Raw genomic sequence first — 24,726 nt, 5'->3', positions numbered from 1 at the left:
CTACCAACCACCTTGTACCTATTGTCGTGTGTTTCTCCTGATGGGGCACCCATCCATGCATAGATTCAGCATCAAGCACATGCTCCTGCTTTGGCCCATTCTTCCCTCAGTGCAGTCCATCAGTGAACTAGCCTGTCACCACCACTCAACGTCTCCTGCAGACTAAGGACTTGTTTTTAGGTAGAGTTAGAGCATGGCAAGCTGGGTTGTAAATCTACAGCACTCCAGAAGGCTGCACAGTAACTGTCCACAGGGAGTGCAGTAAAAATTCCCTAGTGCACTTTGAGCTACTCTGATTTGAAACAGCGGTACGCAAAACACACTAGAGAGCTTTTAGTGCTCAGCAGCAAGGTCCATGTGGCAGTTAGTGCATGGTACCTTGGAGCACTGTAGATTTACACCCCAGGATGCCATGTGCTAACTTGCTGTATGGACATGCCCTAAGCCAGTCCTTCCCTACCATGTGACACATCCTGGTAACCCACCAAGAACCTGTACCTATGCCTTTCCTTAGCCCCCATGTACCTCTGTTTCTCAGGCCATGCCAAAGCACCCAATCCCTTCTCTTTAACCAGTCCTTACCCACCATGCTAGCACCCTTGTGTGTCTATTCCTTGCCCCCGGAACACAATCACCTTTGTAAATCTAACCCCTGGGTCTGTAACCCTGACCCCCTCCCTTCCAGCAGCCTACTCAGGGTCAATTGAACCAATCTATCTCTGGAAGTCCTGCTCCGATATGGTAATGACCCAGTCGTACATGTGAGGTCAGAGCGGGGTTGGGTGACCCCATCCCACCCCATCTTTCCAAGCAGGTCCTGCACTGGCGCAGTGCTCCAAACATGCTGCGATTGCTGCCACCAGCCCAAAAATCTAAAAAAATGAGCAGTGGTTTGCAGAGAACATCCCCTAATGCACCCCCTTCTCCTCACATTATAGATAGAGATGTGTCTTCCCTCTCTACACAAACATTAAGACTATGAGGAAACCACACAGACACAGTTGTGTTCCAAATAAATGTTTTTAATATATATACATTGTTGCTCCATACCATAAGCACTTAGTAGCTTCTGCAATAGAAGACAGGGAGGCCCACTACATGGCTTCCCAACTATTTAAAGGGGTACTTCCCAATTCCTATACATTACAGGTATTTCGTGTTGCGCTACTATAGTATGCAAGATGAGCATGCCAGGAATATCCCATTGACCTACCTGGCAGTGTGCCACCAGACAGATGGAGACACCTCCACTGAATCTTTAGGATGCCAAAGGCTCTCTCACTATTGCTGGCCAAGTGGTTTAGTGGGCATGATGATAATGGGTTTTGGCTTCAGTCTGAGGGTTGACAATGGCATCATGAGCCATGATTGTGTGGGATATTGTCCACAGGTACCAACTTTCAGCTTTCCCTGGGGTGCTTCACCCCCGCTCCGCCCCAGGCCCCACCCTTGCTCTGTTTCTTCCTGTCCCACTCCTCCCCGCCCCAGCGCCTCCCGCCTAGCACTGAACAGCTAATTGGCGGTGGGTGGTAGGCGCTGGGGGAGAAGAGGGAGGAGCTGATTGGTGGGGTCCACTGAACGGCTGATTGGTTGGTGGGTGGCTGGTGGGTGCTGAGCACCCACTGTTTTTTTCCGTGGGTGCTCCAGCCCCAGAGTTCCCATGGAGTTGGCACCTATGATATTGTCTATCTCCTGTGAAGGAAAATGTGAAGCAAGGGGAAAGAACTCATATCGTTATGCATCTCTTGCGCTGTAGTGATTGGCAATGGGCTGGGATGGTTGTGGCAGGCATTGTTTAAGCTGGGGTGAGGGGTGCTCATATAAGGTATGCTTGGTCACGGAAGGAAGGGGTGATGTGCTGTGTGTGTGTGAGGCGAGGGTGTGTGTGAATTTCCTATCTAGCAGCCACCCTGCTGGGAACTCCTCTTTGATGAAGTGCCTTGAGAGTCCTGATATCGCCCAGATGTGAGAGTCATAGCAGGATCCAGGCCATGACATCCGTGAACAGGAGTTGTGCATTGCAGTCAGCCATTGTGTTGAGAGTGTACGTTGTATATCTATTGATATAAGTGTATACATCTATGCTCAGCTTCCTTATGGTGACGTAAGTGCCACCCTCAACTCTGAGGACAGATGGGAAATGCAGTGACAAACCTATCAAATGCCCACTTATTCCTCTGATGCATTTGACTATGCATTGGGAAACAGATGTAGTCAAGGGTGTAGTTCAGCAGGACCTCAGGAATTGGTGCACTATGTAGGAGGCAGTGGACTGGATTATTCTTGTGGTCTGGCCTATGAGTCTCTGTAATGATCCAGTAGCCAGAATACCCAAGGCAGGGGTGACCCTGATGGGCTCTAGGAGTGCCTGGCTCCATTGTAGGATGGTGTAGAGATTATTGTTGGGCAATTTGCAGAGGTCATGGATGGACTTCTGGGTCAGCCTATATCTCTGTATGCAGACTTACTCAGGTAGCCCAAGGAAGCTGCTGGGAGGTGTGAGGGTGTGGGTATGGATATCTCCATGCCCCCTCCAGCTCAGCACTTGTCTCCATTCGCACTGTCGCTTTCATCTCTATTAGGAATAGCACTATGTAGCTGTTCCAAATGATTTTCTGCTCTCTGGCCTCTCCGCCTCAACCAAGCAGTCCAGCCCCCTTCTTACTCCCTCTTCCATCCACTGGTGATCCTCCCTGCTTGCTAGCTCTGACCCAGCCCTTTTCCCACTTCCTGAGAATTCCCTCCCCGCTTCCTGGCCCTACCTGGCTGGGTTCCACCTGCCCCACCTTATCTGACTACCTGAGCTTTCCCTACACTCTTCTCTTCCCCTGCTATGTTCCACTACCCCCCGATCACCTAACCCAATCCCCATCCCTGAGCAACTAAACTCTGCCAAACTCAAAAATGTTTCCTCATACACGTCTATTTCTCTGGCTCATGCCAATAACTCTCACGTTCACCCTGAAGTTCCTTCCCATCTTGTGTCTTTTGAATGGGCTTATTGCTGCCACTCACCTATTAGTGGCCCACATGTGGCTTTCCTGATGCAGGCCATGGCAGGTGACAGGTGTCAGGTTTAATCCCTCCATGCCTACAGTGAGACAGGCATGCAGCCACCTAGGTTGAAAAGGCCAAATAGGCACTCAGGGGATTCTCTTTCAGCTAGGGGACTGAAAGGTGGCAGATGTTCTGATGGTTCAGGCTGGGACTGCACCTACGTATGAGCCCCAGATCCTATGGCCATGGCCCTTTGCCATTGCATACTGGTTGTCCTTTGAAATGTCAATAGGTACCGACAGGTGGGAAAATAGGTGCCTTGGGAACTTTGGTGTTGCTCTGAAAATGTCAGTGGTGCTTAAGCAGTTGACTTAGGCACATATCTGCATCTTTAGGTGCCTAAATACCTTTATATATCTGGCCTTGTGTCTACATGGTAAAGTTTTACCAGTTAAACCAGTATAGTTATACTGGTATGGTTATACTAGTCTCCCTCTGTGGGGAAATTCTTATTCTGATATATGGGTGGATTTTTTAAAATGTAGCTTAAACAGCTTCCCAAATGACGTAAGCTAAAACTGGCTATCTTATACTGGAATGTGTCCATCCTGGGAGTTATGCTGGTATAACTATATTGGTTTAATTTCATTTTAGCTTATACTAGTATAACTTTCCTGTGTAGACAAGCCCCGAGTAAGTCACTTATACTGAGGCCAAATCTACACTACAAAATTATGTCAACCTCAGTTAGGTTGGCATACAGCTGTCGCAGTTATTACATCACTTGTACATTTCAACACTTTGCACCTTGTGTCAGCAGCGCATATCCTCACCAGGAGTTCTTATATCAATGCAGAGAGCAGAGCAGTGCAGTGTAGATAGGTATTCCACTGTGCAACTTGCCACCATCCAGCACAGCATGTTTTGGAAAGTTTTTGCAATGCCAACCAGGGGTAATTGAAAGCATGCGATCAATTTCCCATAATGCAGTGTTCTCCATCCCATAATTTCATCTGCCTCCCATAGTATATTACACCTTCTTTTCAAAAACTGCACAAACTTGTGTGTCCCTCCCCACTGTTTGCCATTTCCGACAGAAGCATGGAGCGTGCGCAGCTCTGCACTATTGTCATGAGCGTTGCAAGCAGAGGGTGCATGATCCTCCAGTATTTGCAGAGCCACAAGAGGAGCCGTGAGGAGCATGATGGTTCCTTGGAGGTTAGGTTGCTGTGGCACACAGAAAGAAACAATTTAAAGTTGTTAGTGGCATTCATGAAGCAGCTGGAGATGGAGTGCTGGTTCTGGGCCCAAGAAACAAACACTGACTGGTAGGATTGCATTGTCATGCAGGTTTGGAATAACGAGCAGAGGCTGCAGAACTTTTGGCTGCGCAAGGCCACATTCCTGCCAAACTTGCCCCAGCCTTCCTGCAAAGGGACACCAAAATGAGAGGCACATTAACAATTGAAAAGCGAGTGGCGATTGCACAATGGAAACTTGCAATGCCAGATTGCTACCGACCAGTCAGGAATCAATTTGAAGTCAGGAAATCCACTGCAAGGGACATTGTCATGCAAGTGTATAGTGCCATTAATTGCCTCCTGTTATGCAGGACTGTGACTCTGGGCAATGTGCAGGACATGGTGGATGATTATGCAGCAATGGGGTTCCTTAACGTCGAGGGGTGATAAATGGCATGCATATCCCTATTTTAGCACCAGACCACCTCGTCACAGAGTACATCAACAGAAAAGGCTACTTTTCTATGGTAATGCAGGCACTGGTGGATCACCAGGGACACTTTACCGACATCAGTGTGGGCTGGTCAGGGAAGGTATATGATGTGTGCATCTTTAAGAACACAGGACTGTTCAGAATGCTGCAAGCAGGGACTTTTTTTTTGCAACCGTCAGATTACCATTGGGAATGTTGAAATGTTAGTAGTGATCCTGGAAGACCCTTGCTCCCACGCTTCATGAAGCCATATACTGGCCACTTCAACGGCACCAAGGAACACTTCAACTATACATGCTCAGAAGGTGCAGGATAACAGCTGAATGTGCCTTTGGTCATTTGCAGGGTTGCTGGCATCGTTTTCTTACAAGATTGGGCCTCAGTGAGAAAAATATCCCAATGATTATAGCTGCCTGCTGTGTCCTGAATAATATCTGTGAAGCAAAGGGGGAAATGTGTCTGCTGGGGTGGAGGACAGAGATGGAGCAGCTGTCTGCTGAATTTGAACAGCCAGATACAAGGGCTGTTAGAAGCGCTCAATGCAGAGCTATCTGGCTCAGGCAGGCTTTGAAAGACCATTTTAATAGTGAGACAGAGTAGTGTGTGTTGTTGTAGTGTGCTGTACCTGGCCTTGCTCTTTTGCACCCTGGTATGAATCTTGCAGTGTCTGCTCTGTATGTAGGAATATAACATTGTCAATGCACCTGTTAATATTGTCTGTGAATGATGTTATGGGTTCTGTGACAAAATGAAGTAATAGTTAATTGGTGGGTGTCAGACCAGTTCAGCACCAGACAGCATATAAAGATTAAATAATAATATTATTTAATAATAATTAATAATTAATAAAGATTAATTTTGTTCCAAAAATAGAATTTTATGCTGTAACATGAACCAGGCAATTAAAAAAACGTTTTAAACTTGATAAATTAAGGGAACAGAACTTATGAAGGGGCAAGAAAAACTCAATTTCAGGTACACCTACATCAACAATGGCTTTCACAGGTCACTGTATGTGAAGCTGTGATTGTCTTTAAAGTCCCCTTAGGTGGAGTGGTGAGCATGGTGCGCTGACCACTGAGGTTACGCGGAATGTTGGAGGGGGGTATAGGGAGGTCCCAATATTGAGATCTCTATGGACTGCAGAGAGAGGTGAGCACAGGATTGTTGAACCTGCAGATCCACCAAAGTCTGCAGAATCTCTGTTCTGTTTGAAAAGCGCAAGCATGTCCTGCTACACCTCCCTCTCCTTTTCCTGCTCCTTTCTCTTCCCCACTCTGTCCTTCTCCAGGCTGTCTGCCAGTGTGATCCTCCAGGTCCTGGTCTCGTTCTCTGATGCAGGACTGGCTTGCAGGATCTCCTGGAACATGTCATCCCAAGTCCTCTTCTTTTCCCTCTTTGTCTGGCTTAGTCATTCTGAGGGTGTGGAGGTGGAGATACTGATGGCTACAATGTCAGCAGCTGCAGACACAGCACACGTAGGCACCATTGTCAGTGTATTCATGACAGAAACTGAAACGTAAGACACTGAACTCCCCTCATTCCCCAAAAGTTGCAAGCACCACATTTTCACTTCTGTTTGGGATTGACAGAACGTGGGGGAGGGAGGCGGGGCGGAGTGTTGGGAAAATGAGGGTGGAATAGCTTGCTGGCATAATTATGGTTGTATAGGGCAATAGAACTGAATACCGGCACCATTTGACACAGGTAATTTTAGCTGATATCTCACTCCTGAGGGTAACAGAGGCAGAGAAAGCACAGCTGGTGCTGGCGCCCTGATGCTCCCTGGGCACATATGCTGCTATCCTGTGTATTGCAATGGTGCCTGAATTGCTGAATGGTGTGGGAAAGTGTCGTTCCGCAGCAGAAGAAATAAGGCAGCCCTCCCAGAAACCTACAGCAGAGAACTGCAGAAAGTTTCATCTAGAATCCTATGAAGGATTCATAGGACATCCTGGTCCACATAAACAAACTGCTCTGTGTGGCCCCCTCTGCCTAACCCTAGAGGGGAATGAAAAGTAGATAGCAACTCTACTTCTCTTAATTTTTTCACTACCTTTTCTAGCACAAGTAAAAGAAGAGTAAATTAACAGATGTATCCTGCTACTTCGGGGGTTCCATATATGTAATTTCAAAGCAAACTGCATACTTACCAGAGGTTCCTTCCCCTGCATGAGGCTCACCCTCAAAAACATGTTCTAGCTCACTGCGCAGCTGGATTTCCCCAGTCGCCTGTCTCCAATGCTCCTCCTCCTCTTCTTCCCTACTCAAGGCAGGGGCCTGTGATTCGGGCTCTTCGGAAATACTCACGGTGCTGTTGGACATGGTGGTGGGGTCTCCAACGAGGATGGCTTGCAGTTCTATGTAAAAGCGGCTGGTCTGCAGGTCAGCATTGGATCGATTGTTGGCCTTCCTGGCCTTCTCGTATGCTTGCTCAGCTCCTGGGCTTTCATGCGGCACTGCTGCTGGTCCCTGTCATACCCCTTCTCCTGCATCCCCTGAGCAATCCGCTCGTAGATGTCCACGTTTCTACTGTTGGGTTGGAGCTGTGCCTGCACAGCCTCTTCTCCCCACAGGCCCAGGAGAGCCGATACGTCCTATGTACTCCAGGCAGGAGCACATCTGCAGCGTGTAGCTGGCATGGTCGGCTGGGCAGTTGCACTCAACAATGGAGAGTTGCTAGGTGTACTCACCAAGTTGGGCAACCACAAAAAGAAATTTCAAAAATTTGCAGGGCTTTAAAGAGGAGAGATGGCTTTCTGTCTACCTGACCCCGGGACCCCTAGCGGAATTCACAACAGTGTCCAGAGCTGTCAGTGTGGGGCATTGTGGGACAGCTCCTGGAGGCCAGTAACAGCTGACATAAGTAACACAGTATCTACTCTATCACTGTGTCGACCCGATTACATTGACCATGACCTAAGCTGCTTGGGGAGGTGTAGACTGACCACAGGCCATTTGACCATTGTGTAATCTACTCCTGCTCAGAGCAGGTCTAAGGGCTTCTTTACACTTACATTTTATAGCGCTCTAACTTGCTGGCTCTGGGGCGTGAAAAATCACCCCCCTGAGAGCAGCAAGTCTGAGTGCTTTAAAGTGCCTGTGCAGACAGGCTTCAAGTGCTGGGAGCCGTGCACCAAGTGCTCGGAGCTCATCCCCTCATGGAGGTGGATTACAAGGAACGCTGGGAGAGCTCTCTCCCGGCGCTCGCCCGCAACCACACTCGCACTTCAAAGCACTGCCACGGGAGTGTTCCTGTGGCAGCACTTTGAAGTTTCCAGTGTAGCCATGCACTAGATGACACGGCCATCTGTATTACAGTTTCCACTATTGCTAGCATCCATGCTAGACCAATGGTGACAGACCTGTCTAAATGTTTAAGTTTCTCTGTTTTTTAGGTCCTGTCAATACTTTAGGCCTGGCCTGCACTAGAAAATTAAGATGGTTTAACTACGTTGATCAGGAATGTGAAAAATCCACACCCCAGAGCAGCATAATTCAGATGACTTAAGTCCCTGTGTAGACAGAGCTAGGTTGATGGAAGAATTCTTTCATCAACCTAGCTACTGCCTTTTGAGGAGGTGGATTACCTATGCAGAGGGAAGAACCAGTCCCGTCCGTGTAGCTATTATCTATATTGAAGCACTACAGTGGCACAGCTGTGCTGCTGTTGTGTTTTAAGTGTAGGCAAACTTTTAGTATAACTTTGATACGGTTACTGGCCTAGTGGATGGGAATAAGCAATAGACATGATATAGCCTGATTTTAGTAAGTCTTTTTACACAATCCCATGACATTCTCATAACCAAACTAGCGAAATGTGGTCTATATGAAATTACTATAAAGTGGACACACATCTTGTTGAAACACTATACTCAAAGAGTAGTTATCAATGGTTTGTTGTCAAACTGGGAGGACTGTGTATATTTCTTGAGCTCCCACAAGGATCTGTCCTGTACTATTCAATATTTTTATTAATGACTTGGATAATGGAGTGGAGAGTATGCTTATAAAAATGACTTTGACAAATTGGAGAACTGGTCTGAAATGAACAAGATGAAATTCAACAAAGACAAGTGCAAAGTGCTTCACTGACGAAGGAAAAATCACATGCACAACTACAAAATGGGGAATAACTAGCTAGGCAGTAGTATCGCTGCAAATGATTTGGGGGTTACAATGGATCACAAATTGAATATGAGTCAACAATGTGATGCAGCTGCAAAAAAGGCTAATATCATTCTGGGATGGAAAGAGGAACGTTGAATGTAAGACCAGATATGTAATTTTCCTGTTCTGCTTGGCACTGGTGAGGGCTCAGCTGGAGTACCGTATCTAGTTCTGGATGCCATGCTTCAAGAAAAAAGAACAAATTGGAGCGTCCCAGAGGAGAACAGCAAAGATGATAAAACGGTTTAGAAAATATGACCTATGAGGAAAGGTTAAAAAATCTGGGCATGTTTAGTCTTGAGAAAAGAAGCCTGAGGGGGAACCTGAAAACAGTCTTCACATATATTAAGGGCTGTTGTAAAGAGCACGATGATCAATAGTTCTCCATGTCCACTGAAGTAATGGGCTTAATTTGCAGCAAGGGTTTAGGAAAAACTTTCTAACGCTAAGGATAGTTAAGCATTGGAATAGGTTTCCATGGGAGGTTGTGAAACCCGTCAGCGGAGGGTTTTAAGAATAAGTTAGCAAAACACATGTCAGGGATGGTGTTAATTTACTTGGTCCTGCCTCAGCACTGGGGTCTGACCTTGATAGGGTTGCCTGGGGTCCAGTTTTTGACGGGAAAGTCCGGTTTTAAGGGGACCCGTACAGTCTCTGGTCAGAAGTATTGACCGGACACCAAAAGTCCAGCCACCGCAAATCTGTTGTGCCCCTGCTCCCACCAGCCCAAAGCCCCTTTAGCCCCCAAGCGCTGGCCCCAGAGCCAGGGAGGGGCAGAGCTGGAGGCACCTCTGCCGCTAGTCCCCTCCCAGCCTGGCTGGGGAGGATGCTTCTTCTGTACAGGCTGCTGCCCGGGGCCTGGTCAGACATACCTCCAGGAACCTCCCACGGCTGCAGGAAGCTCCCTGAGAACTCTTTGCCTCCAGCTGCTGCTGGCCGGAGCAGGAGAGACACGGTCCCCCTTCCGCCTCCCTCTTCTCTTTATGGTGAGTTGAGCCTTGGGGTGGGGGTGCTCGGCTTTGAGACGTTGGGAAGTTGGCCACCCTAGGTCTGGACGAGTCCTCAGCGTCCCTTCCAGCCCTCCAGCTCCAGGAGGCTGGAGTCCCAGACCCGGGTCGAGCGGCACTGGCCCCTGCCTCGGTGCGAACAGCTGCTGTGGCTGAGACCCAAGCCTGCACTGCCACGTCCAGTCAAGTCGGGGGCCCTGACTGGCCTGTACTCGGGTGGAGACTGGCCCTCAGTTTCCCCAGCTGGACGTGGTGGGCTAATAACACCGCATAATAACGCAGCCTGTAACGTTAATCGGTAAAGCAAGTGGTGCCGGGCCCAGGCCGGGGCCCCTTGGCATTGAGAGCGGCCGCAGAGGCCAGGGCTCCGCGGAGCAAAGCGCGGCTGGTCCGGGCTGCCCGCGGTCTGCAGTTCCCGCCTTAGCAGCAGCCCGGCGCCTAGCGGGGCGCGTTGCCCGGGGCAGGCAGCGGCGCTCTGGCTGGGACGCCCCCCGGTGACGCCCGGAGCCTCGGCAGGAGGCGGGCGCTTTGCCGCCGCCGTGCAGGCGGCTCCTTCCTGGCTGGCAGCCCCAGAGGCTCGGCCCCCGGGGCCCGCTCCCTGCCCGGGCGCCTCTGCTGTTCCCGGGGCGCTCGGCGCTTCCCCTCCCTGCCCAGGGCGCTTCTCCTCCCGGCCCGCGCGTGAAGCGCGTCTCCCTGTCAGGCCGGGTTTCTCCCCCTTGGCCGCTCCCCGCTCCGAGGCGCTGCCACCACCGTAGGAGCCGGTGAGAGAGCGAGTTCCCGGGCTGGGGATGGCGGGTGGGTGAAGCCCTTTGGTGCTGAGAGGGCGCCGCTGAACCTACAGCGAGGCTCTGTCGCTAGGGCACCCCCCCGCCTCTGCCCAGGCCGGGCCGGGCCAAAACCACCGCAACTTCTTCAGCGAGGTGGCAGCCCGAGCTAGCCCGTCCTGCAGCCCCCCGCCCTCGCCGGGAAGGCGGAACGCTCCTGGGCCCCGCCGAGCGAAGCAGGGGCAGGAGGCGGCTGGCTCGCCGTGGAGCAGAGAGCCCCGCTGCCGCGGTCCCCTGTGCGAGCGCAGATCCGTGGAGATGTATTCGCTTGTAGAATCCGAACTGATAGAATTCGCTTGTAGAATCCGAACTGATTTGAGACAATATGCTGCTTGCCTGTCTCAGAGCCCGTAAGCAAGGTTTTCAGTGTGTATGAGCCAGGGGAATCCCCCCGGACCCCCGCCCCAGCTCACTATCAGTTTCCTAACTGCTCATTCCGTAATTTCCCCGGCACAGATGATTCATTTTTTCTCCTTTCAAAGTTTGGCTTCCACTTACCGGATCGATAACCTACATATATACTATGACACACTATTGAACAGCTGGTAGCTCTGAGACCTCATTGTGACTGTCTTTGCTGAGCCTTTGCACCTAGAAATGTCACAGAATCAGACTGGCTTATAGAAGGGCTCGTTTAGGGGTGGGCAAACTTTTTGGCCCGAGGGCCACATCTGGGTATGGAAATTGTATGGGGGGCCATGAATCCTCACGAAATTGGGGGTTGTGGTGTGGGCTCCGGCTGGGGGTGCAGGCTCTGGGGTGGGGCCAGAAATGAGGAGTTCAGGGTGCGGGAAGGGGCTCTGGGCTGGGGTTGGGGTGCAGAGGGGAGGGGAAGGGCTCCAGCTGGGGGTGTGGGCTCTGGGGTGGGATTGGGAATGAGAGGTTGGGGGTGCAGGAGGATACTTTGATCTGGGACTGAGGGGTTCAGAGGGTGGGAGGGCAATCAGGGCTGGGTCAGGGGGGTTGGGGTGCAGGAGGGGGTCAAGGGTGCAGGCTCTGGGCAGCACTTACCTCAAGCAGCTCCCAGAAGCAGCGGCATGTCCTCCCTTGGGCTCCTATGTGGAGGCGCAGCCAGGCAGCACTGCATGCTGCCCCGTTCACAGGTGCTTGGGCGGGGGCAGCGTGTGAAGCCCCCTGGCTGTCCCTACATGTAGGAGCCAGAAGGGAGACATGCTACTGCTTCCAGGAGCCACACAGAGTGGGGCAAACCCCTGACCCCAGTCCCTGCCTGGAGTGCTGGAGCGGGGCAAGCCCTGGACCCCGCTCCCCAGTGGGAGCTTCAGGGCCAGATTAAAACATCTGGATGGCCGGATGCGGCCCCCAGGTCTCAGCTTGCCCACCCCTGGGCTAGTTTATTCAGGCCAGCGAGTGCCATGCAACAAGGAATATAACATACCCCAAGGCTCTGGTATGTTATATTCTCCTTAAAACCATTGTAACGGCAGCAGGAATGGTCACTTACTAAGAAATTTGGATTGCAGGTCCCTTATTCACCAATTCAGAAATGCTAACTTCTTGACTGCATATTATCCATTGGGCAGCGAATCGGTGCTGTTAAAGAGATTTAAACTCCCTTGCCTCTTCTAGTGTCCCCCTCAAGTCTGCAGTTCACACAGAGCCGCTGAGTATTCTTCCCTCTTCAGTCTTTAAAGTCTCAATTCAGCAAAATGCTCACGAGTATGCATAATTTTAAGCATATGTTTAAATGCTTTGCTGGATTGAGGCCTAATATAAAGTAATGAGAATTGTTTTTTTCTAGTTTCATCTGGAAACCTGTCATTCCCTGCTATTAACATGTCACTTAGTCTGGTGAGTTTTCCTGCATTCTTCAGATATCGGACCTGATGTTTTATTGACAGGAAATGTTCCCTTGGTTAGTTCTAGTACCAAATTTTAAAAATAGTTTTTTTCATTGCTTTCTGAACATCACAACTTCTTCCTCTTTTTTGAAAGAATCTCTTTTTATAAGACAAATGCCAGTGGAAACAATTCCCTCCCACATTTTTCCTGATTGTGACATGAAGATGGTTGCAGATAACGTGGCTCAGGTGCTACAATTTGCTAGCATGAGTGGAAGAAACCCAAGAGAAGCATTCAGGTCTAGCAGTCTGAGATTGAGTGTGTCTTGCCTATGAGGAACAACTATTAGTCACAAGTCCAGATATTATGAAGTATTTTGCATACCACTCTGTACCTTAACCTCCCTGAACACTCTTCTGCCTATTTCAAAGAATAGTTTGAATCAAGAGTGGAAACTCTTAAAATGTGCTGCTAAGAAGGAAAAACAACAGCAGCAGCAACAAAACTGTGCTACTAAAGGAATGGATGAGAAAGTGAGGTTTAAATAGAGTAGATATTAAATGGTGCCCCTGATTCTGTATCAGAAGTTCCACTCATCATGCTGGTGTGATCTGCTAAAAAGGAATAGGATTTAAGAACCATAAATTGTCAGATTTCAGTTTCAAAGCTTAGGTAGCTGTCCACATTTTCACTACACTTTTCAAAGGCTGTCTATGATTTTTTGTATCTCACCGGGTTAGGATGCCTGCCTCTAGAGAAAAAAAGGTTCAGCTAGAAGATATGCAACCTGATATAAACACAAAGAATTAAACAACGAACAAATCTTGCATTAGTTTTTATGCATAATCCCTGAGTCTTTATATTCAATTCAGGATAGAGTATGGAACCTTATTATTCATGTAACTTTTGTTTTTTAGCTCAGTAGTTCTCAGCCTGGTGTACACATACCCCTGGGGGTATGCAGAGGTACATCAACTCATATAGATATTTGCCTTGTTTTAAAAAGCACTAGCTAAGTCAGTACAAACTTAAATTTTATACAGACAATGACTTGTTTGTACTGCTCTATATACTATACACTGAAGTGTAAGTGCAATATTTATATTCCAGTTGATTTATTTTATAATTATATGGTAAAAAGGAAAATAAGCAAATTTTCACTAATAGTGTGCTGTGACACTTTTGTATTTTTATGTCCGATTCTGTAAGCAAGTAGTTTTTCAGTGAGCTGAAACTTGGGTTACGCAAGACAAATCAGACTCCTGAAAGGGGTACAGTAGTCTGGAAAGGTGAGAGCCACTCTTTTAGCTAATTACTGGTTTGAGTGTAGGCAACTTTCACATTTCTTCCCTAGCTAACCGGACGTGACTCAAACAGGGAAGAACAAGTGGTCCCAGCACTTCAGGAAATCAGGTGCTTCAATGTACATGCTGTGATTTCACTCATGGGAATAGGACATTTATGTAAGGCTACAAAGTGGAGGTACCACCTTGGAAAAGGTAGCAGACTTTGGGCCTGCTCCTGTTGAATGTAATGGAAGTTCTCCTTTTAATTTCAATGAGTGGGAACAAGCTCTCCATGCCTAGTAGCTCAGGAGCCGAAGCCACAATAGCCCAGCTTCTGTGGAGATGAATTTGGGCTAGGTATTGTCCTATGGAAATAGGTTTTTGCCTTCTTACCAATTTAGTATTTCATTATTACTGGAATATTTTAAAAGAAAATACTCTCATTCTGTCCTCCTGAAGAAGAATCCAGTCAGGGCAGCAGGTAATACTGGCTCTCAAAGGTTGGAAAATTACCTTCAAAGAAGAAGAAGAAATAAGTTATGTGTCTGAGGCATGTTGAAATAAAATCTAATATGAAGAAAATTGAAGACAGCTGGCATGCTTCCTGGTTTGCCAACAGATTTTTGTATTTTTATCTATAACTACAGATGCGTCCAAACTATGGGCTTGATCTTATGTTCATTGAAGTCATTTGCAAAATTTCCATTGACTTCAAACACCATAGTCATGATGGAAAGCCCAAGCACCCAATAATTAAGGTTTGCAAGATCAGGTCTATACTTTGGATGCATCTATAGCTAGAATGAGCAGCATTTTATAATGTAAAGTACTTAATCAGATATGAGTCAAAAAGAAATGATATAGAACATCTAACATGAAATATAAATAGTGGATGGAAAAACAACCGTTCTCTCCAACTGATATGAACCTTGCCAGTAAAACTCCTGGATTATGACCTTATACATGTAAATATGCTTTGATGATAAAAAAAATTTCCAGTGGAAATCCCATCTTCACTACATTTTTGTTATATTACTCATGAACTTAGTTTTAGACAAATTTGTTGTATATGTGATGGATCATGTATATTTGTTTTTCTTCCAATACTCCGTCAGTTAAACTAAGAACACTTCCCTTTTTTCCAGAGAAGAAGCTACAAGTAAGTCAAGAAAATGGCTTTTGAAAGTCTGATTATCCCATTTTTAATGTTCCTCAGCAGAGCTACAGCTGGTAAGCATAAATCAGCATCACTTTGACAGTAAGACATGGCATCATTTGGTATACTCTAGCTGGGTGAATTTTTTTGAATGAATAGTTTATTTGCTGAAAAATGCAGTTTGGGGTTGACTGACACTATTTGTGAATTTGGGTCAAATCTGGCAGATATTTTGGGCCAAACACAAACTTTTTTTTTATTGAAAAAATCTAAATGTTTCATTTCAAAAAATCAAAATGAAACATTGCAACTTTTTGTTTTGAAAAGACATTTCATTTAGAAATTTAGTTAAACAAAGAAACAAACAAAGAGTAACAAATACTTGAAAACAAAATGAAATGGAAAAAAAAAGTTTTTTGTTTCAGTCAAGCAAAACATTTTCAGCTCAAAGTGAAATTTTGTTGGATTTTCATTTCAGCAAGAAAAACTGAAGAATTTTCATTTTGGGTTGATTGGTTTGGCCACTGAACTGAAAAATCAGTTATTTGCTCAGTTCTAGTTAGTAACGCATCATGCATTGACATTCTGCTCCTTCTCTCTGTTGCAGTACTGGAATCTACAGTACATATCAGGAATTAAGTAGAACAATGGATAGTTATTCTAATTAAGTTAGTAATGGGTCTGAACCAAACCCTAGACCAAACACTTCCAAAGTTTGGTAAAGTTCAGATCCAGTTCCAGACTTTGCAGTTTAGATAGACCCATCTTCAAACAGCAAAATTGTGAAAGGAGAGGAAAAAAGATGGTCTTAGAGACCAGATTCTGCCACCCTCCCTTACTAAAAGTAGTACCTTAGGTCCTGATCCAAAGTAGTTACAGTCAGTGGAACAATTCCAATTGATTAAATAGGCTTTGGATCAGGGCCTTACTCTGTAAGTAGCCCCACTGAAATCAATTAAGTAAGGTACTATCCCACCTGAATAAGGATTGCAGAATTGGGCTGTGACAGAGAGCTGGGAACTAACAGCTGAGCCAGCACTCTGATCACTTAAACACCAATTAAATCCCCCACCCCCCCAGGCTGGACCTGACTGTGCCTAATTAGTGGATTAGAATGGTCTGAGGAGGACTAAAAAGGTAATTAACCCATTAACACAGACGGTAGAAGAAAGCAGAGGAAGGAAAATGCTGTGGAGGGGCAAGCTAGTGGAGTAGAACCAAAAAGGGTCTATGGAAGAAGAGATTTCTTCCCTGTACTTGGCAGAGGAGAAACTGATGCTGTAAATGATGTGGTCAGTAAAGCGGGGGAAGAGCAATGTAAATAATTATAGGGTGGTGTTTAACAATAGAAAGTCTCTGAATGATCTGTGTAGAAAGAGTAGAAGACAGGAGCAGGATCATGCTCTATCACACAGACCCTTACAGATGTTTCCTGAAGTCCATGGGGAAAAACTCCCATTTCCCACCTTCCTCTAGCCATGAAAAGTTTTGCCTGAGTAAGGGCTGAATAAAGATTTGAAAACTGGATCTTCAGATTGGAATAAATATTGATTCCCTCATATGGCCACACTCTTCAGTAGCTATTAGGCCTGCTGGAAGAAAATCTGTTTAGAAAGAAACCAGATAGACAGCAACTGTCATTAGAATCAGTCCAGTCTCCTTATCTGAAAACAGTGTTTTGCTTCCTAACCATTCTTTTTTCTGTGAAGAAGAGCTGTGCCCCTTGCGTCGCTCCATTGATGTACTTGAAGGGGAATATTTTTTCCTTTGCTTCCCTGGATCAATACAAGATAAGCTTTGCAGTAAAACATACACAGTGACCTGGTTCAAAGAAAGCGAAGGAAAGGTGAATTTGATCCAAGCAACACAGAGACTTGTTTTAAATGGGAGATTTCTGGAGTTTTGGCCAGCTGAACTCAGTGACCTGGGGAATTACATATACAGACTCAGGTGAGTACACATGCCCAGTGGATAATGTAGAGTCTTTGCAACTGTATAAAAATAGGACCCGATCCTCTACTACCAGAACCTTGCGTAGTCATTAGCACTTATGCAAAGGGGTACAGAAAGCTACATTTACCCAAGTAGTATCATGTTACATGCATGTGCACAACTCTAAATAACTACACAGAGTGCAAAGCAGTGGAGAATTGAGCTCATAAAGTTTACAATTAATTGCAGGTAGACAGACCCTCTAAAAGTTTAAGCAAAACTTTTGTTAAAGAAGACTAGTGTTTTTTTGTTCCTCCCAGACACAGCACATTATCTATGCTTAAAAACTGATTAATAACATACTTCTTTCAACTGATATGGAAGAGTCTTACTTCCATGGGTAAGTAATGACTTACTTTGGATGATTTAGTTGGGATTGGTCCTGCTCTGGGCTGGGGGTTGGACTAGATGTCCTCCAGAGGTCCCTTCCAACTCTGTTATTCTATGATTCTACTTGCATTGAGTAAGTAACTGACTGTGTTCCCTTTGAAATCAGTGGGACTAATTGTATGTTAAGGTAACACACAAGATGAGTAAGAATGGCATAATTAGGCTGTGGCTTTTATACAGAACTTTACATCTTTGGCATTATTAAAAGCACAAATGGAATTTGTTGATTTTTAGTTGAGTATGCTCTTTCACCTCAGAATAGCTTTTACAAAGCCGTGACTCAAATGGAGCTCTAAGACTAGTGCACTTTTAGTTGTGATATTGTTCAGTAGGGCAGGAAGAAAGTGTGGTTTAACAGTGGTTAAATCAAGTTTTGAAAAGGTGAAGATGTTTCTATTATAATTGACTTATACTGAAATTACAGTACATTTCAAGACAAAGGCTAAAATAATAATTCCTTTTTAATAGTGTATTATGTAAGCAGTGGTTTGTGCTTTGATTACCGGAAAATTTTAAAGGGCTCTTTTCTGTTTATAAAATACAGAGTAGATGTGTGACTGCAGATATATAGCACTGAAAAATACAAAACTAAGTTCTCCAGTAATAAAAAGGGCTAGAATTTCATGAACTACAACTTTATATTAGACCTAATTTACCAACAGAAAGCCTCCATTATTTTTTTAAATGTCCAAAAATTGTAATTAGTTTCTAATATGATTTTATTTGTTGATTTTTAAATTAACTTTATTTAAATATGAACTTAAAAATTATAGGAACGATTTTCAGAATTTTTGATAATATTATCAAAATGGTTATCAATTAAATTGTTGATTAAAAGTATTGACATTTTTCATGAAAATTGAAAAATGTCAACCATTTTTTCAAGAAATTTTATTATAGAAAAAAAGTCATTTTCAGTTGAAAATTTGCAACTGGCTTTACTGGACAATGTACTAAAAGAAATAGGTGAAATTGATTGAATTATATGTTCATGTTATAGTCTTTACTCAGCTCTTTTGACCCTGAAGAAAAATAGAGGTTCCTTAGATAAAGCAGAAACGCACCAATGAAACATTTTCACAACAAATCAGTGTTCTGATGGGAAAAGCAGACAATAAAAACAAAATCAAACAAACCAAGCCCCTCCCTCAATAAATAAATAAATAAATGAAATGAGTGCAGTTTTGTTTATTGAGGCAATTTAACAGTTTAGCACAGAGTTGACCACAGTTAGCCCCATTTCTTGTCATGAAGGTTCCTGCTACATTTGACAAGTGGAGTTGACTGACAATCTTTACCACACATCTGTGGTGTTGTTTGTATGGTTTTGTGCATCATATATCCTAAATTCCTGTGGTTACCACAAATCAGGTCAAATAAGCTCTTCCATAGTTGTGACCTTGTAACTAGGTAAATTGTAAGTAACTGAAAAAAAAATTAGAGGTGGAAGTCAGTGACAAGCAAATGACACACTTTAAGGCTTTGAGCCTGCAAATACTTACGCATGTATTTAGCTTTATGCATGTATGGCCCTGTTGAAGTCAATGGGACTATACCCATTCTTGAAGCTGAACATATGCTTACATGCTTTGGGAACAGAATGCTCAGTACTCAACTGTAAAGTGGTAATACTAAGTCAAAATCTGACCTTGATAGTGAAATGGCTGAGGGGTGATTTGTAATCTAATATGTACAGTATTTTTTTTTTGTAAAATCTTAATTGCTACTTTATGAATTTTCACTCTCCAATGTGCTTTGCTGAGCCAGGCTACATGTTTTGAGTTTTAGTCAAATAGTGATTTTGTAATACCATATTCCCCACAAAGTACAACCAAAGAAATAAAGTGAAAGCCAAGACAGAAAGATAAAACCTCATGGAGTGTAAGAGACAAGGATGTCTCTTAATGGATGTTGACTAAAATCTTATATGTGGTAGACTGGATTGGAGATGCTCCAAGCCAAATTCATACCTAGTGTAAGGGTCGTCATCTATAGAGTTGCACCTGTTTACACCAGGTCTGAATTTGGCCCAACATCTTCAGTGTGTTGTGCAGCTAACTGTGAAGTTATTTCACAGAATGTGTTATCACAGAGGGAGGGCCTCTCTTATTATGCTGAGGGACTGTCTAATGGGAGGAAGTATGACCTTGCGGTTGAGCACTGTGCTAGGATTAAAAAAAGATGTGGGTTCAGTTCCTCATTCTATCACAGGCTTCCCATGATTTTGCGCAAGTCAGTTAGTTTGTCCATCTCTATTCCCCATCTGCAAATTCTAGATGATAATACTTCCCTACCTCACCGGGGTGTAGTAACAATAGATCTATTATTAATTCTCAGGTGACAAAGGTCATGTTGAGCATATAAATAAATAGGTTAACTTTTCCTGCTTTCTTCGTTTTCCCTCTTGTGATACACAACTAATTTTTAGACTGTGCCAAGCCAATTTTTTTTGGATTGGTTTACTCTGACTCCCCATACATTTATTAATCAGAACATGAGGCCAATGTTTAATCCACTCCTTTCTTCTGAAATTATGACTGTTATATAGATCATATATTTGAAAACAGTATCAGGGGGTATTTCCTCTAATAGAACTATCTCCAACTCAGTCCAGACTAAATAAAACAAAAGTAGCTTAGTATTTATTTTAGGATTCAACAGAGAAATTATATATAAAATAAAGGATGTTTAATATTAACAATGTTGTTGAGGGTCATACAGAAGGCTGATAAAACTACAAAACATATTTGGTACACTAGAATTGGGAAAACGTTAAAATAATTTAATTGAGTAAAAGCTGAATTTGCTTTGGTGGTATTCATGGCTCTTTTCATTGCAAACATTTTTATTTGTGATATTTTTTGTTAGCAAGTATGTTAACGTAAAGCAAAAGTCTGTGAGTACTCTTGCAAATCAAGCTACTTGTTTAGATGCCTTAATGTATAATTGAGAGCTTCATTTTAGGCACCTTTTTTGAAATGTTGATTATTGCCTTTCAGTAACATTCATCTTTCCCCAATACTTTAATTCCCCCAAGACTCCTCCAGATCACATTTGGCCCACATTAATGTACATGGGAATATTCAACAATGAAAGTATTTACATATTGTATAAAAATAATTAACTCTGTCTTTCAGGTAATATGTAGCTATGAAACAAAGTGTCTTTGTTCAGTAGTAATTTGAGCTTCTCCATGAAACCCTCAGGATTTGTGAACATTTTCACAAATACTTTGCTGGTTGTCTGTACAGCAACAATGAATAATGTGACCACATGAACAACAGCAGAGTGAGCTTGCCAAGTTTATTTGTTCATAAATAGTCACAAATCACTTTTTAAATTATTATCACTACATCAAACCTTAGTGAATTAGATGAGTAAGTCTATAAATCCACTAACTAGTCATTTTTAACTACTTGAGCATCGTTAGGCTAATTTGTATGTATATTTGCCACCATATATTGTTATATTATTATAAATAATTATGAAACTGAATGATTTCATGATTCTGTTTTGATATGCTTATCTGTTACTTAAGCTGGGCCTTTACTGAAAATAACACCTAGTTTATGTGGGGAAGTAAAGAAAAGGAAGTAAAATAAAATATTGGTATGCTTTTTTTCTAATGATTATATTTTAGGTATATATTTTTTTATTTTGTTGTATAATTACCCTACCTACATGACTTTAAAAAACACCCAAAATTGTTTTTTTTATTCCATAGCAATGGAACATATAATGTCACATTACAAAAGTGGTCCCTGAATGTACTCAAAAGAAGCAAAGACAGTTGTTTTAACACAAATCATTTATCCAGGCAAGTTGAAGATGTTGGAAGAGGTTATACACTGAAATGCAATGCTGTGCACCACAATAAAAATGTCACTATAATGTGGTACAAGGTAAGTAACCAAAAATATCACCACCCAAATTAGTAGTAAAAAAAAAAAAAATAATGAAATGTTAGACCTTGGGAAAGGTAGATTACAAACTTACAAACATCTAAAAGGTTTCAGAGTAGTTCTACAGTCATGTAAAAATCTTCAGTAATTCTGGTAAGTGACACAGTTCTTAGTACAGACACACAAAAGAAAACTCATTTGTCTACTTGCAAAGATTTGCAAGATAAAGTATACTAGCAATTAGGAATTACTTATGATCTCAGGGTTGGGGAATGGTAAAATATTTGATGCTTGAACCTACCTGATAAATTACCCAGCCTCAACTCTCTTTAGTGCATGTGGGATCCTGACACTAAAAGGAGTGCAAAGGGACTTACCTGAGTGTTGGGATTTGCTTATATGGTAGTTGGCAGCTTGGAAGTTTTGGTGTTTCAGATCATTTATAGTAGCATTAAGAGATGTAAAATAAATTCCATTGTTTAAAGTGAACCATAAATCTCTTCTGTACTACAAATACACCAAATCAGGGGACCTGATTACAACAGTTGCAGTTGTAGTGAACTGTGTTCCATAATTGGGCTAAAGCCTTGGACACATTCCTTTAGTCTTCCTATCTCTTTACCATGTTGGGTAGCCCTCTCCATTCCTCCATGGATTTATATGGATACTGTTTGTCCGCTCCCAACAGTTGCGATCAGAGATGTTGCATGCTCATTTTGGAGCATAGGAGCTACCATACTAGATCAGATCAGTTGTTGGTCCGTCCTGTCTCTTGACAGTGGTCAATATCATTTGTTTCAGAGGAAAGTGCAAGAAATGCTGGAGTAGTCAGTTATTAGTTAACCTGCTCCAGGGAAAGTTTCCTCCTGACCCGCAATGGTTAGAGGTTGGTGTGTGCCCTGAAGCATGGGGGTTTATATCTCTTTCCAAACTCCTATTTTCTTTTTAATTTTTACTTTATAACCCTGGAAATATTTATTACCCATATAAATGTCCCATCCTCCTTTGAACCCAGCTAAGCTCTTGGCCTCAGTGGTAACTTGTGATGATGAGTCCAACAGGCTAAGTGTACATTGTATGAAAAAGTATTTCCTTTTATCCGTTTTATATGTGCTACCTTCAGCATTCATTGAATGTCCCTTTCTTCTTGTATAATGAGAAGGTGAATAGAAGTGCCTTATCTATCTGCTTTATACCATTCATTTGTAAAGCACTGGTCTAATTTGGGAATAGTGTTCTACCAAACAGAATTTTTTGTGAAATTCTTCACAACAATTCAAATCTTTTTTTAATCAAAACCATTATTGAAATGGTTAAAAATTTTGAAAAAAAAATGACGAAGGGGTTGTTTTGAACCCTGGAAACAATTCTGAAATGTTGATTCCCCTCACCTTCCCCCCCGCCATTTTTGATGAGTACTATTTCTATGTGTATGCAAATCACATTCCAACTGTGGCAGTGCTGAGACACACACATGGTACACTAGAGAACAACTTCTTTGAGTAATGGATTGGCTAAGCTTGCAGAGCCTAGCCAAATTTTCGAAAAATGGATACTTAAAATTCAGTTCCTAAATCTATATTTAGACACCGTGAGTAAATGGCCTGATTTTCAAAAATACTGAGCAACCATGGGGGGATTTGAAAATGAGATAATTTTTTAAAATCTTGGTCCCAGTTTTCAACATGAGACTCTCTCTGGTGCCCAAATCCTGTGATTGAGTACTCAGTTTGGTACTTAATCTACATGATTATCTTGGATTACTCTCATTTCTTATTTTGTGTGCTATATTGTCATTTGGCTGTCCCAATGCTGTATTTGGGTGCCCATGTTTGAAAATTGGACCTCAGCCTCTCTTAGCCATCTCTGAGCATTTTCCCCCAAAGGTTTCATTTTAAAATATTTATTTTCTCATTTGAAGCTTCAGAGTGTATCCATAGCATGAAAATTATTTAAATTTTCTTTATTGAAACAGAACTGTAACATCTATAACTCTGCAAACGAGAAGGAACTGGATTTTTCTAGTTTAAAGATTGAAGACTCTGGGAATTACACATGTGTTGTTTCAATTAGTCATGCAGGAAAGGCATTCAACACCACAAGTACAACAGAGCTGATGGTGAAAGATGGTAAGATTGTCTTCTTAGGCGTCTGAAGACCATATAATTAAATATTTAATGGAGGCTTCCTATGCAAAGTCCATTTTCTCAGGCTTTGTGAAGAGGAAAGGATGTAGGTCATTATCTCTAACTGTAGATATCATTAGGTCATGTATTTATTGCATATTGTGATCAGTTCAAACTGGACAATGTTGTTCAGTCTAATTGTTGAAGAGGCACCATCTACCAATATAAGCGTGCTGAATATTTTAGAATTCAACATTAAAAATAATGAAGATGGGCTATGGACTAGAGAGAAGCTCTTTGAAATGAAGTAAAATCCTCTGAAATATGCATGATCAAGTGAACTTGAAACATGTTCCAATCTATTGTAGTTCTTGTTATGTACTGTACAGTGTACACAGAACTATATCTCTCTTCCCCCAGGGAAAGCAAAACTCTTTGACTTTGCACTTTGACTTATTTTATAAGTAAGCTTCTTAATAATTTAAAAAGCAAAAAGAGACAAGCAAAAAAAAAATCTACTGGTTTTATTTAGTCTTATGTGAATGTTCTGATTTCTCCTCCTCTCTCCCTGCCTCCCTCGCCAGCTTCCACCTCTTCCGTTCTGTTAAATTTAGCCACAGTAATAAATGCAACGATTTCAGAAGCAGTCTTGGAGATGAATCTTTGAGGACCTCATAAATGGAACACTTTATGAGTTCATGAAAAAAATTCAACAGGACATACCATTTTGCTGTTTTAAACTACTTGGTAATGCCAGAGCATCAGCTGTTGTTACTCAGATGAAATTATACTGCTGATTCATCAGTGTTCATAAATATATTACTAGTAGGCTGAAATCTATATGATATGCTTAAGCATGGGTTTTTGAAATAGAGCCATTTGTATAATTTTACAGAGGTGGGATGTTAGAAAAATGGCATTTTAAAATATTGCTTTTTTTTTCTTAGATGCAGCAGAAGTTGTTAAATTGGAGATAATTGAACCTGGAGAAATTTATGTTGAAACACAAATAGGTATCTAATTATATAAATAATCTTTGTGAATGTATGTTGTTTTGTTCTGATCTCTATATGGTGTATGTTTAGTGAAACTCAGAACTGTCTGCAAGTTCTCTTTGCGCAGATCCATAGCTACCTACTGGGCCAAGTGTTGATTTGTGGCTTCCCTATTTCAGATGAGTCATCATTGGTAGTAACTGGCATAAACATTCACTGAGTTCAGCTACCTTGTTCAAGAGGAAACCGAGATGCTCACTATGGCCAGCAAAAGGAAGTTCTAGTCATGTTTCCTGGTTCTGTAGACCTCAAAGCCACATTGGATGGCTGACACAAGAAGGATAGGT

At 43.1% G+C, this 24,726-nt stretch overlaps 1 protein-coding gene across 2 annotated transcripts in view; it reads left to right on the top strand.

Moving 5' to 3' along the window:
- The first annotated feature begins 10,626 nt into the window (after positions 1 to 10,626).
- IL18R1 (interleukin 18 receptor 1) overlaps positions 10,627 to 24,726 on the top strand; it is a 40,227-nt gene continuing 26,127 nt past the window's right edge. The window contains exons 1-6 of one of the 2 annotated variants that reach the window (XM_077807097.1): positions 10,627 to 10,669; positions 14,964 to 15,048; positions 16,684 to 16,924; positions 21,081 to 21,258; positions 23,234 to 23,387; positions 24,332 to 24,397. In XM_077807097.1, coding sequence (XP_077663223.1) covers positions 14,991 to 15,048; positions 16,684 to 16,924; positions 21,081 to 21,258; positions 23,234 to 23,387; positions 24,332 to 24,397 — 697 coding nt within the window. In that variant the 5' untranslated portion in view covers positions 10,627 to 10,669; positions 14,964 to 14,990. Of the gene's footprint in view, positions 10,670 to 12,522; positions 12,542 to 14,963; positions 15,049 to 16,683; positions 16,925 to 21,080; positions 21,259 to 23,233; positions 23,388 to 24,331; positions 24,398 to 24,726 lie in introns of those variants that run through there. The other variant, XM_077807096.1, reaches the window with a different exon arrangement.

The sequence above is a fragment of the Eretmochelys imbricata genome, chromosome 1, assembly GCF_965152235.1.
Source record: "Eretmochelys imbricata isolate rEreImb1 chromosome 1, rEreImb1.hap1, whole genome shotgun sequence".
Classification (NCBI taxonomy): domain Eukaryota; kingdom Metazoa; phylum Chordata; order Testudines; family Cheloniidae; genus Eretmochelys; species Eretmochelys imbricata.
This window is presented reverse-complemented; position numbering and strand designations above follow the sequence as displayed.